This window comes from Sinocyclocheilus rhinocerous, unplaced genomic scaffold (genome assembly GCF_001515625.1).
Source record: "Sinocyclocheilus rhinocerous isolate Xijiao unplaced genomic scaffold, SAMN03320098_v1.1 scaffold1292, whole genome shotgun sequence".
Taxonomy (NCBI): Eukaryota; Metazoa; Chordata; class Actinopteri; order Cypriniformes; family Cyprinidae; genus Sinocyclocheilus; species Sinocyclocheilus rhinocerous.
In genome coordinates this window covers 1,277,197-1,295,167 of record NW_015656599.1, presented here as the reverse complement: position 1 = coordinate 1,295,167, position 17,971 = coordinate 1,277,197, and the positions used below count along the sequence as shown (strand labels likewise).

Genomic DNA, 17,971 nt, shown 5'->3' with positions numbered 1-17,971 from the left:
TTTGTTTGACAGTGCGTGTGAAGGCGTTATGGAGAAGCCAAGGCAAGTGAGCATTTTAGAAAGTGTGTTCCTCCATGTCCGAGGTTTCTGATACCCGAGGACACACTCGATCTCTGCATTATGTGTCTTGGTGAGGAGCACGCGTGTTCGGTGCTTGAGGGCTCTGAATACGCACGTTGTGAGAATTTCCAATGAGAAAGCTCAGTTTGTGTTTGTCCCTCTTCTCGAGGGATGTGGGACAAGCGTCTGCATCTCGTGGTTTGGGTGCCACTGTTGCCGAGGCACGGCGAAGGCTCAGATCGCGGGGTTCGCAGGTTGAGCTTGCAGAAAAGTTTGAGAAGGGTATGAACCTTTTGAAAGTTTCCACTGCAGGCTCGAGCACTTGGCGGGATCCAGACGCTCTTTCTCTTGGGTTATTGGATCCCGCGGATAGCGCTATATTGCGTTCATCTAGTGAGAGTCAAGGCGTGGATGTGGTTGACGATGGCGATGATAGTGTGAGCACTGAATCCTGCCAACTTAATTCCAGCCCCGCATATGGGGAAATGCTGGGAGTAATGGTGCCGCCACTAAGAGGCTTGAATTAGTCTGTTCACGTGAAAGGCAGATGCGGAGCATTCTCTCCCAGCGTTAGTCGTCTTCTTTAAAGACTCCTTCCCTGCCATCCAGACCACTTCAGGGCGCATCTGGATGGCAGGGTGTATGTGATGGCAGGTCAAGCTGGTGGAGCCTTGCACACAATGACTGTATTACAATCTTACCAAGCTGACTTACTCAGAGACCTAGATGAGGGCAAGCGTTTGTCCCCTGAGGCAGCTGAGGAACTGCGCTGCACCACAGACTTTGCTCTTCGCACCACTAAGCAATATTGGCTTCAGAGGGGCATGTGTGGTTAAATCCCGCGGATATATCGGGAGAGAGGTGAAAGCCTTTCTTCCTGATACTCCGCTGTTGCCTTCCGGGCATTTTGGCTCCTTCGCTGAGGCACTGGTGGAGAAGTTCAGGGAGGCGAAGGCATGGTCCGCTGCCTTACAGGAAGTTCATTCCCTGCCAACCCAAGTCTTCCTCTAAAACCTCTGAGGGGACTGGTCCATCTTGATCTGAGGATCATATCAAGTCACTCGTGCCCCTCCTTTCTCTAGGAGTTGGGTGCAGAGGCAGGTGAGCGCAAAGAGACGCTGCTTACATCGGGCTTGAGGCACTCTGGCTCATTCTAACATAGCCTTCTGAGGATAGCTGTGTTCTTAGCTTGGTTAATGGGATGTCCCACCTGATTAGCTTGGTTCCCCATTTTTCCGAGTTATGTTAGTGGGCCCAGGCATCAGTGGCTTGCCCCCTTTGGTGTATGTCTGTAGCATCCCTTAGTGCTTTCTCACCAGGTGGACAGGCATGTGCCACGGCATGGCTGAGTGGGCATTCTGTTCCCCAAAGTGTCCGCTAGAAGATGCAGCACGAGTTCCCTAGAAGGGGAACGTCTCGGGTTACACATGTAACCATGGTTCCCCGAGAGGGAACGAGACTCTGCGTCCCCTTGCCATGCCTAGGGCTTGCCTATTTCCACATCTCCTTCAGAAAACCAAGTTGGTGACGTGTTCGGCAAGTGCCCACTTATACTTACGGGGGCCCGATTGTGACATCACAGGCTACGTGAGCCAATGGGATTGGAGTTGTTTCACACGTGCTTCAAACACCAGTCTTGCTGGCGGCAGTACCTAAAGTGTCTGCTAGAGGACGCAGCGTCTTGACGACATGTGTAACCCGAGACGTTCTCTCTCTCTCTCTCTGGGTGTGTGTGTGTTTGTCAATGAAAGCAGCGCATTAACAGTGGTGATTAAACTGAATGGTTTAACTGCTGTTCAGTAGAGTCACACTGTAAATCTGTTATTCAAAGTCTAATTTAAACATTAAAATAAAGAAACTTTTAGGATTTTTGAAGCAATGTATTTCTAATGCCATTTCAGCAATGCATTTCTAAGGCTCAGATCTTTAGGAAGGCTATGCAAAGTTTTTGGAGTTTCTTTCCGTCCACTGACAGAACAACATCTGATTTTGAGAGTCTTACTCAACATCTTTATCTAACAGCACATCGCTGTTATGATTAATGAACAAACATGAGCTGTTATGAACATGGATACTTGATTACATACGGCGATGATGCATGTTAAGAGGTGTCAAATCTGGGCATTTCAGAAGGGTAGAAAATAAATATTAATATTTTAAACTGGGGAGCTAGTTTTGAGTTGTGAAACTTGCAGTATTGTAACCTTGTATATATGTAAATATCAAGAATATTTTGATTCTCCATTTCGTGACCCCTTTAAAATTAAAAGTTCTTTATTGGCATTGATGGTTCCATGAAGAATTTTTAACATCAGTGGAACCTTTCCATTCCACAAAAGTTTATTTATAGTGGAAAAAGGTGGTTCTTTAAGAACTGTTCACTGAAAGGTTCTTTGGGAAACCAAAAATGGTTCCTGAAATGTAACCTTTATTTTAAAGAGTGTAGAAAATGGCTTCCTACCAGCAGTATGGCCTGAAAATTTAAGTGAAATGGGATGGTATTGCATACTTTCTAATTTAATTACAACCGTGCTGAAAAGCAAGAAGTGTGATGTTGGACTAGCTGCTCACCGATGGTGTGACTGCAAACTGAACCTGATCAATTCCAGAATTTTCTTGAAGATTAGCAGATATCACTCTTCTCTTGGTATCCAGAGAAGGTTGAAAGCTTTTTGACTGGAAGAACTGATCATTATCATAGAGGACAAACCCAATATCTTTATCAAAATCTACAGAAAAAGTGAGATAGTTACTATTAAAATATCACTCTCAACAGATCATTTCATGTGGAAGAATTACAAAATACAAGAAAAGGAAAAGGAAAGTTGTAGAGTAGAGTCTGAATCCAGCTTTACCTTCACTGAATGTGACATTCATTTGAAGGTCAACTATATGTTTGGAAAACTCAGCCTCTGTTATATGCAGTATAATTCTGTCAGGTAAAAAGGTATCATTCAGCCCTGGAAATATTAAGATAAGTATGTCTTTTAGAAGCACGCTAATATGCTAAAAGGATATTTATAATAGCTTTACTCCTACAGTATATACAGTACACTATCGATCAAAAGTTTGGAACAATTACAAAGTCATCTCTTATGCTCACCAAGTCTGCATTATTTGATCATAAATACAGTAAAATAGTAATATTGTGAAACGTTATAACAATTTAAAATTCTAATATATTTTAAATAGTAATTTATTCCTGTGATGAAAAGGCTGAATTTTCAGCATTGTTACGCCAGTCTTCAGTGTCACATGATCCTTCAGAAATCATTCTAAAATGCTGATTTGCTCCTCAAGAAACATTTCTCATTATTATCAACGCTGAAATGGTTTTGCTGCTTATTATTTTTGTACAAACTTCAAACACTTGCCTTTAAAAGAGGTTAATTGCACTTTTCGGATTGGCGTTTGTCCCTTCAGCGACTGCACTGCCATTTTCGGTTGCACCAACAATGGATTTGGATTCTCACGCAGAGAGAGTTTCTGTAGAGTCTGTGTTAGTCTGAACAAACACAATCTGAAGTCAGACAAAAATAGAGTGCTTATGAATTTTGCATATACTATTAGATGGTACTGTCAGTGGCAAATCAGCGAGTGTGAAATGTTTTGTTACTCAGAAATTGCAGTATGGTCAACAGAAGAGTACATCTCATGACTTGCGCTCAGGAGCTGACTGATTGTAGCGACTGCTGATACGGCAATATCCTGCACAACGAAGAAGAAAATGTTTCTCAAGACAATTGTGGATGGTATTCAGTATTACATGTCATTATGTATAGTGTTCTGTGCTGTACCTGGATTAGTCAAATTAGTATATCTGTCTATTTCATGTGAAGTTTAAACAAATTGACACTGACATGCAATGTTTACACTACATATGGAAATGACAACATGCAAATTATGAAAAGCCGGTACGAGACTCGAACCCGCAACCCTTAGGTTACGAGTCCGACTCTCTATCCATTAGGCCACGACTTCCCTAAAAAACAATCAGATATACAAGTTGTGCAAACGGAGTGACGAGAGAATGAAAAAGACATAAGTAAATAATGACTTGCTATATTTTTTAGACTAATCATTTACATTTAAAAATGGAGGTACCCACCCCGTCTGCAACGTCACAAAGGCTTGCCCCAATCGGCCTGACAGGGGCGCTACAGTGATCAAAAGTACAAAATCGCTCATGACTCCTAAACTGCTTGTCACAGACTCAAGTGTCTTATATCATTGAAATTCTGGCAAAATTTTCGGATATTTTGGATTTTTTTTTTAAAAACCTACTAAGACCTCAATCTCAGGTCACATGAGAAAAAATTGTGGAGTCTGGCCACTGTGTGGCGCTATAACAGGACAAAAACCTAAAAACGGCTATAACTACACATCCGTTAGTTCGATTGACTTGAAAATTCACATGCAGTGTCTGTGTCCAAAGTGCCAAGGCACTTTTGAATCTCAAAAAACAGCCGCCGCCGTCTGTCTGTGAGAATTTTGAAAGAAATCAGCCACTAGGTGGCGATATTGCATTTTTCAAGTGTGTAAACGATTGTATATTGCACGACTTTTCACACATACACACAATATTCATATCATATGATAGATCTCCTTATTCTGAACAACTTTGAATCAAGAACCACTGCTGTCAATCAAATCGTTTGTTAATTATTTAAGATTAAAAAATACTTTTGCAAACTAGTCCTAGGTTTTTTGGACAGCTATAACTGGGTCCTTTGAAAACGGATGTGGCCAAGTGTGCCCAAAAGCATATTGTTCCTAAACAAAAACTCATAACTTTACAAAATCAGCTGAGCGCATGCAACGTGACATTGCAAAGAAGCATGCAAACTTTTATGGAGATCGGACCATCGGTGGCCCACTAACCGTCAAAAAGCTGCAAACACTGTATTTCTATGGCAAATCACATTATAGGGCTGAAAAATAACTTTTTCGGGCCCAATTTGGCCTAGACCTTCACGAAATCAGCTGAGTGTGTGCGACGTGCCATTGCAAAGAAGCATGCAAACTTTTATGGAGATCATCCCATCGGTGGCTCTATAACTGTCAAAAAGCTGCAAACACTGTATTTTTGATGCAAATGCCCTGAAATGTTGCACACATATACTTGATCTTCATATCATATGATATATCTCCTCATTCTAAACAATTTTGCCTCTAGGACGGCTGCTGATTTGAAAGTCCTGGTCTTACACCATGCACAACCATTCTGACCATCTCTCTACACAATCATTAAAGGGGTCCTATTATGCTTTTTCACTTTTTCAACTTTAGTTAGTCTGTAATGTTGTTGTTTGAGCATAAAAAAGATCTGCAAAGTTACAAAGCTCAAAGTCCACTTCAAAAGGAGACTGAGGAGAGAGGTGTTGTAATAATGTAAAATATGTGAAAAATAATGTGTTTTTCGAACAACCTAGTATGAGAGCCTGTTCTAGTACACCCCAAAACAAAATCAAGACTTTGTAAAAGAGCATAATAGGACCACATTAACACCTCCATCAACTCCCCTCTGTTAGCTTGTCTGAAGGACATCACTGAACCCCCTGCAGTTTGCTTATCGAGCAAAAAGGTCTGTGGAAAATGCGGTGAACATGGACTGCACTTCATCCTGCAGCATCTGGACAAACCGGGCACTTATGTGAGGATCCTGTTTGTGGACTTCAGTTTGGCCTTCAACACCATCATCCCAACATGCCTCCAGATCTCTCTGTTCCTAGCTCTATCTGTCAGTGGATCACCAGCTTTCTGACAGATAGGCAGCAGCTCGTGAAACTGGGGAAATTCATGTCAAACAGCCGCACCATCAGCACTGGCGCCCCTCAGGGATGTGTGCTCTCCCCACTGCTCTTCTCCCTGTACACCAACAACTGCACCTCTACTGACCCCTCTCAAAGGTTGTACTTCCTTCACCAGGAGCTCAACTGTTTTCAGAGAAGCGTAAAGCTGTATCTGTCTTTTAAGAATCTGATACTAAAGACTCTTCGGAGATATGAAGAATGCAGTGCTACTCTATAGGTACTCAAGATTAACATGAGATTGGCAGAAACTGTGTGTTATGTCCCCTTTAAAGACCTTAAAATGCGTGAACCCCGATAATCGCTGCTTGCAGCTATATTATTATATTTTAAAATGCCTGTAATCAGATTACAGTTACTTTTCTATAGATTGCAAAAAGAAAAAAGAAAATGGGAAAAATTATTAAAATTATGATATCTTTACATGTTGTATCTTTAAAATAATGAAGTAACTTTAAATGTTAATATCTGCTTAAGGCTTATTAAGTACCGTAGTGTGTGCAGTTTGTTGGTCAGAAAGCAGGATGTTGGTTATTTGAGCTGCATTTGTGATGTTGTGGGGTGTTAGCCGTTCTGGTATGGATGTGAGGATCTGGGTGCTGGAGGCTAAGTTCAGTTTTTGTTCAGGAGTAGCTCCAGAAACCTTGATTTAAAAAAAAAAAAATAAAATAAAATAAGTTATGAAAAAATCAGGCTGAATGACTATATATTACAATCATTAGGCATAGATTACATACCCATGCATTAATGGCATCCAGGGTCAAACTACAATTGAGAATGTTTGGAGGATCAAATAAGTGAGTAGTTATATTACAGAGGGCTGATGCCTGGTGCATGCCAGCTGAAAAAAATTGATAAAAAAAATTATATATATATATATATATTATTGCATACTGTGATAAAAAAGGAAGTTAGTAGAGAGACACGTACCATTTGTTGTTTCTGGTGGACATCTCTCTACGGAGGAAGCAAACTGGCCTAGGACAGTTTTTGGAAAGGTGAATTTGCTAGTTGGTGTGGGTTTTTGTTCAGGGCAGAAATTTTCTGTAAAAAAAAAACAAGACTGTTAGTAACCTCAAAACCTTTTACAAGATTATTCAGTCTGCATATCATGCAATATTTTCAATGGGTTTTACGAATGTTGCAGGTAGTTCCAGTCCAATCATCTGGGCAGATGCAGATCCCGTCTTGTAAGATACCCTTGTTTTCACACACCAGACTCGGCACAGTCACTGTTGTGTACAGGGTGCTGAATGTTGTACTGGTGCTGTAGTTGGATGTGTCGGTGGTGCTCTCTGAAGTATTTAGACACCAAGTCTTCTCAAAAACAGCTGTTTACAGAGACAAAACATCAGACAAAAGTATCAAACCGACCTTTAGTCTCGCTAAATCTGGGCCAGCTTGCCAACTTATATTTCAGCCAAGAACTGACTGCTTAGACAGAAAAACCCAGTCTGACTAAAGCCCCGTTCACACCGCCAACAACATGCAGCGACATGATCCATTGATTAATTTCAGTGGAGAGCTGGCGATTTCTATCGTTATGAGCAACAGTAATTGGCGACAGGATGTAGGCGACATATGATTAACTTTTTGCAAATGCTGAGCAACTTTTGAGAGCAACAACCAATAAGAGTGAAGGTTCTGTCAGAGGAGCTCATGTCACTGTCTGAAGTGCCTGCAAAACAAGTCAGAGAATATATGGCACAATTTCACTGTTTTATATGTTTTGTCTGTAAACACATAATGGATATAATAAAATAATGCATGGAAAAGAAAGTGTCATTAGTCTCAGTGAGTTTGTTTCATAGGTTGATAGTTATTGTTGATTATATGATGGAATGAGCAGTTAAATACGGATGCAGATCATACTAAAAGAGCTTCCTTTGCATAATATTCATTATTAGGGACAAGAAAACTAATTATTTTTCAAATTTGAATGATGTTTTTGCCATTTTTCATCAGTGAGTGATTTTGCCATTTTTCATCAGTGAGTGATTTTAATAAAGCAATAAGCCCCAAGATGTTTACAGTGAATTTATAACAGCTAAGGAGACTTCTTAGGCACATGAATCATTTGCCTTATCTGATGCAGCTCCAATAAAAAGAGACTGGAACTGTTCTCATGCGCTGTGTTATTTATTTACTTTTTAACACACATATATCAGCTTATCTCTCAGCTGAGTACTCTTTTATAGTTTAACACTCTGGTGCTGTTCGCATGGTAGTCAAAAGTGACCGAACTGTTTTATTTCAATTAAATGAATGTACTATATTTTAGTTTGATATTGTTTTTTTGTTTTTTTGTTTTGTATTTTTAGGGGATTTTATGGCACTATATTATATTTATGGAATAGTTATGATCTATGTATTACCTGTTAACCACTTTTAGAGCATAGACCTGAAAATGAAATTTCCAACTTAAACTTTAGTTGTGTTTCCAACTTAAGCTGTGTTCCAAATTTGAGGTTGATATCTCAAAAAAAAGGGGGGGGGGGAAAGAGAGATTTTGTTTAGGTGCTGCACCAAACATTTCCATTAGATGAAATTTGCTTCTCATTAATTTCCAATATGCTCATTTTTGACTGCGAACAAGTACAAGTGTGACTTTTGTTTCAGGACCATTTACCTTTTTGAATCATGTCCATGTTTTTTGAAGGGTTTTTTTGTTTGTTTGATCACATAGCAGGTGCCAAAACCTTTACCAAGTTTCGTACCATTCCGAAGAAGTAAAAAAAAATCTAAAAAAAAAACCAAAACATTTTCCAGTCAAAAATTACAACACAGCATCAGAAGGTTAAACCAGACCAGGTTGCGGCATAGCACGAATGTTTGTAGAGTAATTTGAAAGTTCTGTGTAACTGCCTCTAGGGGGCAAAATGCAACAATCCTATGCAAATGTCAGAGATAGTGGATAGAAAGGTGATTTAGACAGGAAGAGTCAGGGCCTTATTTTAGCAATCTAAGTGCATGGTCTAAAGCTCACGGCGCAATTGTGCTTAGGGCGTGTCTGAATCTCCTTTTGCTAGTTTAAGGATGGGAAAAATGGTCGGTGCGCCCGGCGCATGGTCTAAAAGGATTGTCCCTATTCTCTTAATGAGTAATGGGTGTGTTTTGGGCATACATGGAAAAATGTAAGAGGAATTTTATTTCTTTATTTATTGTTTTATCCCCAATTTCATTATTGGTCATATCATATATTTTATTTAAATTATTTTATACAACCAACATATTATATGTGTGTGCACACATATTGTGATATGTTCTCATGATCTGTTAGAATTGTCTACTTATTCTTTTATTGACCTTAAAACCAATATCTTTCTCACATCTCCCATAGAGAGAGAGAGAGGGAGAGCATAACAGACAGCAACCGGACACCTGAGCAACCGGACACCTGAGCATGCGGACCCCAGATGGGGAAAAACCCCGGATGTGGGAACGGACCATAAAAGCACAAAAACATTCCTCAGGACTTCATTTATCTCCTGTCTTCCTTGGTCATGTACAAACATCAGTACAAACATCATATGTCTTACCCCGGAGGTCATAGGTTGACGTATGCATTTGAAAAATGCATTTGCTATTTAAACAATGTGGCGCAGGACGTGAAAATGGCAACTGTGTCGGGCTGAAACTAGCAAAAAACAATTGCATTGCGCCGGGTGTATGACTGTGTCTGAAATCGAATACTCCCCTACAATATTGAATGCAAAAAAAAAAAGTATGCCTAAAGAGTAGTATGCCCAAATTCATAGTAAAAAAAAAAAAAAAAAAAAACAGTAGGCAAAAAGTACTCGGATGATCTATAACTTCCACTGGGATTCTGAAGTGTGCATTCGATGGACACTTTACTATCCATCATGAGGCCGCGGGAGAGAGCGGTCTAAATTTCATTCATACTAAACATATACATTCTAGATAGTAACTGTGCATATTTACATATTTGCACTGTATACACACATATATTGCACAGTCTCCTTTGTGCAATTTGTTTTTATTTGTTTATATTGTTTAGTATTGTGCATTATGTAGTCAAATTAGTAGTGGAGAGCAGAGCACAACACTTTTTGGCAAAAGAAAAATGGCAGGTGCACACTTCCGGTTGTGGGTACGCTGTGCGCGGCTGGCTGCCGCTCCACGTTGGGCTGTTTGTTTGTTTTGTCTGTGTTTGCGTTTTGTCTGGTTCTTTTTCGTTTTTGGACTACCGTCTTGGACTACTACTTTCGTTTTGGACTACTGGATTACTGTTCGGACTATTGTTGGATCTGCTGTGAATCCCTCTGGTTTCTTGGATACTACTCTGTGTTCTGTTTTTTACTACCTTGCTTCAACGTGGCATGTTTTGTTGCCGCCAGGAACTTTTTGGCGAGCCATCTACCTCTTCGATCCTCCATCTATTGGACTGACTGTCAGGTAAGTTAACACTCTTCTTGTCAGTTGGTCTACTGGCTTACTGTCTGGTCGGGTAGCCTTCCTCTCAGTGAACTTTTGTAGATGCTGCGATGATTGTGGTTCTGGCTAAAGTGGTTTTGCTGATGGCTGGCGTTCCTATGGCAATTGCCAACACGTCAATAGCTCAAAGGCTCATTATTCTTTTTTTGGTCACTATTGGATCTAACCCCAACATGGAAATTGGATATACGCCCTGTGAGCTAAAGGCTCTAAATGGGCACCTGCATCTCGACTCCGCGACGTACGAACACTGCTGTACACTTGCTATCATTCGTCGCCCGCGTTATTTACATCGCTCGTCTAGAAGGACTTTCAGTATTCATCAGCCATCGTCTACTGTGATATCTAAAATCATGGAAAAGACTGTTGCCTCTCAGCTGCAGTCATTTCTAGCTCGCAACAATCTCTTTGATATTTTTCAGTCTGGTTTTCGCTCACGGCTCAGTAAGGAAATTTCTCTAGTAAAGGTTGTCAAAGATCTATTACTTTCTGGAGATTCAGGCAGTTTATCAATTCTTTTATTACTTGACCTCAGCTCAGCTTTTGATACTGTTTATCATAAGATATTATTATCTCGCCTTGCAGAGGTTGGCATCTCAGGTTCTGCATTATCCTGGTTCTCCTCATATCTCACAGATAGGCAATACTTCTTCTCACTGCACAATTCCAAATCTCCCACTGTTTTGCTCAAACAGGGTGTGTTCCCCAGGGCTCAGTTCTCGGACCATTATTATTCATCCTCTACATTCAGCCTCTTGGCCAAATAATTCGTCGTCATGGTTTTACTACCACTGTTATGCCGATGACATCCAGATATACTGCTTGTCAACCAGATTCTACCCATTCGATGGCATCCTTATCTTCATGTGTCAGTGAGTTAAAGGATTGGCTACATTCAAATTTTCTTAGTCTGAACTTGAGTAAAACAGAAATTTTAATAATTGGTCCCCCATCTCTAATAAAAAATAAAATTGATGTTTCTAGCTTTGACCTTGACGCTATTTCTATTTTTCCATCGGCTACTGTTAGAAACTTAGGTATCATTCTAGACCCATCACTGACCTTGGATGACCACATTAGCAAACTCTCCAAAACTGCTTTTTTTCAACTACGTCGAATTGCGCAACTTCTTCCTTTCCTTAGTAGAAAAGATGCAGAATCATTAGTGCATGCATTTATTACCACTCGCCTTGACTATTGTAACGCTCTTTTCTCTGGCTTACCAGCTCACTCCATCGTTCGTCTGCAGTACATTCAAAATTCTGCTGCCCGATTATTAACTTCCACAAAAAAATCTGCTCACATAACCCCTATTCTATTTAATCTTCACTGATTGCCTGTATCTATTCGTGTGCAATACAAAATTCTTCTGCTCACCTTTAAGGCACTCAATGGTCTTGCTCCCTCCTATCTTTCCGACCTTCTTTCTTCTTATATACCTTCTCGCGCACTCCGGTCTTCTAATTCTGAACTTCTTTGTGTACCTAGGTTCCACCTATCTTCAATGGGCGGCAGGTCCTTCTCTGTTACTGCACCCAAACTTTGTTCTGAGTGCCAGGGGAAGTGAATTCCAGTCACCTCTTTCAGTGAATTCAAATCAAAGCTTAAAACGTATTTGCTTAATCAACACTATCACTAATTTACATTGTGTATTTGTCTGTTTTGTTTTCTATTTCTGTCTTTACTACATAATCTGTGTTATATGCAACTGCATTATTTGTAACTGAATTGGGCAAATGTCCAATGAAATTGTTTCTTTGTAATCAATATTTGCTGCTTTGGTGTACCTTGTAGAGAGTCCTTGAGCTTGGGAAAGGTGCTATATAAATTGAACATATTATTTATTACTTTTTGACTTTCTCAGTTTGTGTAAATCCACTTCTGTGTTCAGAGTATTTCTTTTTTCCACATTAATTTCACACGTATAGTACAAATATGTGGTTTTATTTCATGAATACAGTATATACTTTTTCCCATAAAGAATGGAAAGAAAATATGACATTGTGTTGTACGAGGCCCATATAACAGCTTAAAATGCTATTTGATCTAATCCAAAACAAACAAACAAAAAAAAAACACCTCAAATGTTTTGTCAGTACAATAATTAACTTTTTAATATACAATAATGACATTCTTCATTGTGCTGGTACTTAAACCCAGTTTATGACTTCTGCTAGTTTAAAAAGCATTAAAGAAATATCTCAACTGTTAAATGACATATTGAAGATTAAAATAATAGCAAATTTGTCTCATTTTCAATAACCACTAAAAACTGAGATCAAAAACTACCTTCAGTAAGAAACTTACGTATGGTTAAATAAATGTTTATTGATATTTTACAAAGATTTTTTTAAAAAAGTTTTTTTTTCCATATTATGTTTATATGGCAGTTAGTAAATGCAATGGTATGGTAAAGAGAGAAACAAAACACAGGAAGAATCTTGTGGTACTGTTGTGCGTAGTAGTAAACAATAACCTGACCATTTTTACATAATAATAATGACAAATTATTGTTTAAAATAACCTGATTATTAATTATCATTAATATACTCAAACTTTATTCACATGTTGCTTTATTCTTGGAAAGCATTTTTTAAGAAAATACCATTTTCTACTTCTACTCCAAGTTTATTTCAGTTTCTTTGTAACTATTTGAGAAAGTTACTAGCGGTTTCTGAGTGAAAAATAATCAAAATGATCACAAAATCAAAATGAATCCTACACCAAAATTTTACACCTTACCTGAGGTAAAGATTAAGAGCAGCAGAGAGCAGTCCATTTCACACGTATTGGATATGACATTTATAAAACTAACTCTTGTTCCTGTCTGGTTTATAAAGCAGAGGCAGGGCTGGATCATTGCTAGAGTGGGACGTCCATCAGTACATCAGAAAACAGCCATCCATTTACAATCAAACTAATGTTAATGAGAAACTAAAAAGATAACAGCACTGCACAATAATAGTATATTGCATATTACTCTGTGTTATTCACACAGCACATACAGAGGCTAGAAAAAATAATGTGACACCCATTGTAATGGGATTAATACAATTTTGCAGGATACAGTGAAATAAAACGTTGCTATTATATATATATATTTTTTTTTTTTTTTTACCTGTAACCTTAACAGTCCAATTGTTTGGTGTTTTAAGAACATTATGACAAAGCATGACAAGACTTCATCTGCAGAAAAGAAAAGTGTCTAAAAACTGAAAGTGAATGAAAGGGACCACTGAACACTAAGAAGGAGTAAGTCCAACCAACAAAGAACTACTGCAGTAAAGTGACAGAAAAACCTCAATATCCGCCTTAAAGATAATGCTTCCACAAAAACTGACCACAGAGAACCTAACAAAGACAACATCCATATAAGATCTGCAACTGCTAAAACTTGAATCACAGTGCTAAAATGCAGAAAAGGTGTCGTGATCATAAAACCTGGACAATTGGAGCACCAAGATGAAACTCAACATCTGCCCTGGCCAGACAAATCACCTAGCTTTAATATTATCAAACCACTGAGGACAGTTTTACAGAGAATTTTGCTCAGTTGAGTACACTTAGATGTTCTTAAGATTATCTTAAGAAGTACTAAAGAATAATTTTAGTATATTAAGTACAAAATTAGTGTGCGAAAATAGAGCACTTTAAAAACGTTGCATTTTTATAATTTTTTTTTTTTTTTTTTTTACCTGTAACCTTAACAGTCCAATTGTTTGGTGTTTTAAGAACATTATGACAAAGCATGACAAGACTTCATCTGCAGAAAAGAAAAGTGTCTAAAAACTGAAAGTGAATGAAAGGGACCACTGAACACTAAGAAGGAGTAAGTCCAACCAACAAAGAACTACTGCAGTAAAGTGACAGAAAAACCTCAATATCCGCCTTAAAGATAATGCTTCCACAAAAACTGACCACAGAGAACCTAACAAAGACAACATCCATATAAGATCTGCAACTGCTAAAACTTGAATCACAGTGCTAAAATGCAGAAAAGGTGTCGTGATCATAAAACCTGGACAATTGGAGCACCAAGATGAAACTCAACATCTGCCCTGGCCAGACAAATCACCTAGCTTTAATATTATCAAACCACTGAGGACAGTTTTACAGAGAATTTTGCTAAAGCAACTGGCAGATGCTTTTATTGTATAGACAACATTCAAGTGGAAACTATTCAGAAGTTGTATTAATCTATTAATTAATTAAGAAGGTTGAAATCTGTACTAAAGGCAAATGCGGTAAAAAGTGGTAAAACACCTTAATAATAAACTACTGCTTATTTCCCATGTGTTCACATTATTTTGTCCAACCCCTGCATATCTTGGATGTTTTTTTTTTATGATGTTTAGTTTACAGCTGCAATTCAAGATTTACAGCAGTCATCTGTGTTCATGGTCTTTTATCTTGAGATAATTTTCATCTTGTTCTGAGTTCCTTGTTCCTGGTTCACTACACTCTAAAAAAATGTTTCTTTATATGCAGTAACAGTTTTTATTTACCGTATCATCCTGAATAACCTTTTTATGCTGAAATGGCTCTTTGTTTTAGAGTTTAGGATTCGTTATTCCTGCTTTTGTCGGTTTCTTTCTTCTGTTGAACACAAAAGAAGATATTTTGGTGAATGTTGATAACCAAACAGTTGCTGGTAGCCATTGCCTTCCATATGGAAGAAAAAAAAACACTATGTAATTCAGTGGCTATACCAGCAACTGTTTGGTCATCAACATGATTGTTGTGCTGATGTACTGATACAGGTTTTTCATTTTTGGGTGAACTGTCCTTTTTACTGTCCAGGTACTTTATACACCTGGCTTGTTAAGCATCTTGTCAATGTTTGGGGTCAACACGTTCTCACTCCCAACTCGTCACATATGGACACTTGGTCAGGATCCCTTGGCATCATTTTTTAACGCACTGGGTACCCCTTTGGCCTCATTTTTCAACGTGCAGGGAATCCCACAGACTTCTGACCGGAGCCCGCTGCGTTGAAATTTGACGTGTTAAGGAAGCATACCGCAGCGATTACGAGAAATAGTAATAAAAAAGAATAGGCTACAATAAATTATTTATGGCAGGGCGAGTCAATTGGCGCCCCCCAGGTCATATTTACCTAGCTCTCCAACTGATTTTTTTATTTTAAAAATCACTGGCTGTCTGATATCAAAGTGCCGTCTGTGAAACAGGGTTCAGCGGTGACTTTAACAACGCTCCACGAGTAGTATGCACTTTTAGCAGTATGCACTTTTTAGTGTTAGGTAGGTAATGCTGGTATTTTTGTCGGAGGCTTGTTGATGTTGATAAACATATTTAATGTGCTGTGATTAATGTGTGTTAAACAATGATTAATCAGCGCAAACCTATTAATCAATGATTAAAACGCAAACCTATTATTTATTTATTTATCTATTTATTGATTGATTGATGTTTTTTTTTTATTTTTTTTTATTAATAAATCAATTAATCAGTGGCGCTGACGTCATTGTTGGGGTTGTCCTGTTACTCCTGTGTTGTTCGCCTGTGACTTTATTGTGGCAGACTTTAGTTTTCTTTTAAAAAATACTGTTAGATCTTAGATTAGATTGGATCTTCAACTTGCCTGTTGTGGAACCTACCCATGACAATGTGTTAATATATAACAAACATTACTTTAAACTATAGTTACAGTATGTGTTGTTTCACATTTGCTGAACCTTGAGAGCCATAAAGAATAAATAAAACAAACAAACCACATACATTTCCAGATCATGTTTTTATGACTACAAAGTACATTTAAATCCATAATTTGTTCTGAAGCAAGTCCAATAAAAATGAAAGACTAAAGTAATGGTTAAAGGACTGTCTGCATTGTAAAATCAACAACTTTACTTGTACAGTATGAGACTATGCATTTGATATTAAATTGAATTAAAATAAATGTCACCAGACAAATGGTTTTCTATCACCAAAAAATTACAGTAGTTTAAATTAAAATAAATATAATAATAAAAGAGTTGTATATGATATTGTCCTCTTTTTGTGTCCATTATTTTTAAAGCTCCCCCTTTGATTCAGTCTTAGAATCCAGTTTATATCGAGTCCTTGCCCTTAGAACAGACTGCAGTGTGAATAAAATGAAAATCTGAACACCCTTTGAAGGACAGAAAATGTAGTGGTCAGTCACCAATCAATGCAAGACAGAGATATACATAATATCTTAAAACATCAGCTTGAATAAATCTAACAAAAATCTTTTCTGAACATGAAATACCGTCCTAGTGTCAGTTTATCAAAAATAATAATAAGTAGTATAGTGTATTAACGCACCTGTGTCGTGTTGCAGAGACAGAAGACCACACTGAGAATGATGTAAAGTGTTTTGTCATGAGTGATGAGCACAAAGTAACCAACGATCCAGGACAAACCGAGCACCACAGCCAGAGAGAAACTACTCAAAATCTTCTTCTTCATAGGAGTCCCTCGTGAGCTAAAGAACCAGAATGAACATTAAAATAATACAGAAAATATTAACTATTAGGCCTACAGAACTGCAAATGTTGCCACTCTTGAGAATTACAGCTCAGATACTGGTCACATGAAAGAATTTGCACTATTTTCAAACCAAAACTGATTATATTGTAGTAAAGGAATGTTATTAACAGCATCAATTAAGTTTACATTAACCTTGAACTTTGTTTTAAACATGGACCATTCGGTCACGGATCAGTTACGTACCTCTTGAGGTTGGGATTCGCACAGCAGATGGTTTGAGAGAAGTAGACCAGCAGAGATGTGTTAAAACACAACATGACCGCTAGAGGGAGCAAGAAACCCCACAACATCGGCCGCTTCGGATCAAACCTTCCCGCCTTGTCCAGAGACGCCAGCCAACAGCTACAACAACAAGAGAAATAAAGAACGAGAAATACTGGGGAATGCGTAAGTAATGTTCTACATTAAAAATATTTTGTTTGCACCTAATACTACAAATAAAACGCTATATTTTTTTTGTGGGATAACCACATTTGTAACCTTAATGTGAGCTTCCGGTGTCTAAAACTGTTCGTGTAAAAGTACAAAAACAGTCCATTATGCTGCTTGATGTTTTAAACTGATGTGCAATCATATTATTTTAATTTATTTTTGTAATCATAAACACTATGGTTTGTAGGTTTGCAGTGTAAACCCTGATAGCACACGTACATCACGTACAGACGTCTATCTCAATTTATATCTGCAAGATGTATTTTTTAGAGTGTTTGCTCATCTGCAATACATCTATAGGACGTTTCCTATCAGATGTCATATAGACGTTTAGAAAATGTCTTTAAGATGTTTATGATTCTACACTGCTCAAAACTCGCGTTTGAATCATCAGTGGCAAATTATTTAATTATAAAAAATGTACTTACAGGCTGTGAGTCAGAAGCGCCAGACTGTCCTTGCAAAGTTGGAACTGCCCAACTTTATAGAAACAGCCTTTGTGCCACAGACGCAGTGTAGGCTACTGGTTCAGGAAACAGTCCTCATCCTCCATAAAATGCGCGGCACACGTCTGAATATTTGGGTTGAACTGTTCTGCCGGCGGGCTTGCGACAACCACATGTGACGACCCCGGGCTGGACTCCGCTTCGTCCACGGTGAAAGCCGATCCGGCGATCGAC

At 38.4% G+C, this 17,971-nt stretch overlaps 1 protein-coding gene and 1 long non-coding RNA gene across 3 annotated transcripts in view; one reads left to right on the top strand and one right to left on the bottom strand.

Moving 5' to 3' along the window:
• Nucleotides 1–7,145: 7,145 nt before the first annotated feature.
• LOC107720378 (adhesion G-protein coupled receptor G7-like) overlaps nt 7,146–17,971 on the bottom strand; it is a 16,747-nt gene continuing 5,921 nt past the window's right edge. The window contains exons 7-9 of one of the 2 annotated variants that reach the window (XM_016528065.1): nt 17,043–17,201; nt 16,635–16,794; nt 7,146–7,201 (exon numbers count right to left, since the gene is read on the bottom strand). In XM_016528065.1, the coding sequence (XP_016383551.1) occupies nt 7,175–7,201; nt 16,635–16,794; nt 17,043–17,201 (346 nt within the window). In that variant the 3' untranslated portion in view covers nt 7,146–7,174. Of the gene's footprint in view, nt 7,202–16,339; nt 16,459–16,634; nt 16,795–17,042; nt 17,202–17,971 lie in introns of those variants that run through there. The other variant, XM_016528063.1, reaches the window with a different exon arrangement.
• The window catches only part of LOC107720380 (uncharacterized), a 7,418-nt gene continuing 905 nt past the window's right edge, over nt 11,459–17,971 (top strand). Inside the window, exons 1-2 of the long non-coding RNA XR_001637608.1 lie at nt 11,459–11,573; nt 16,955–16,958. This is a non-coding gene — a long non-coding RNA (uncharacterized LOC107720380). The remainder of the gene's footprint in view (nt 11,574–16,954; nt 16,959–17,971) is intronic.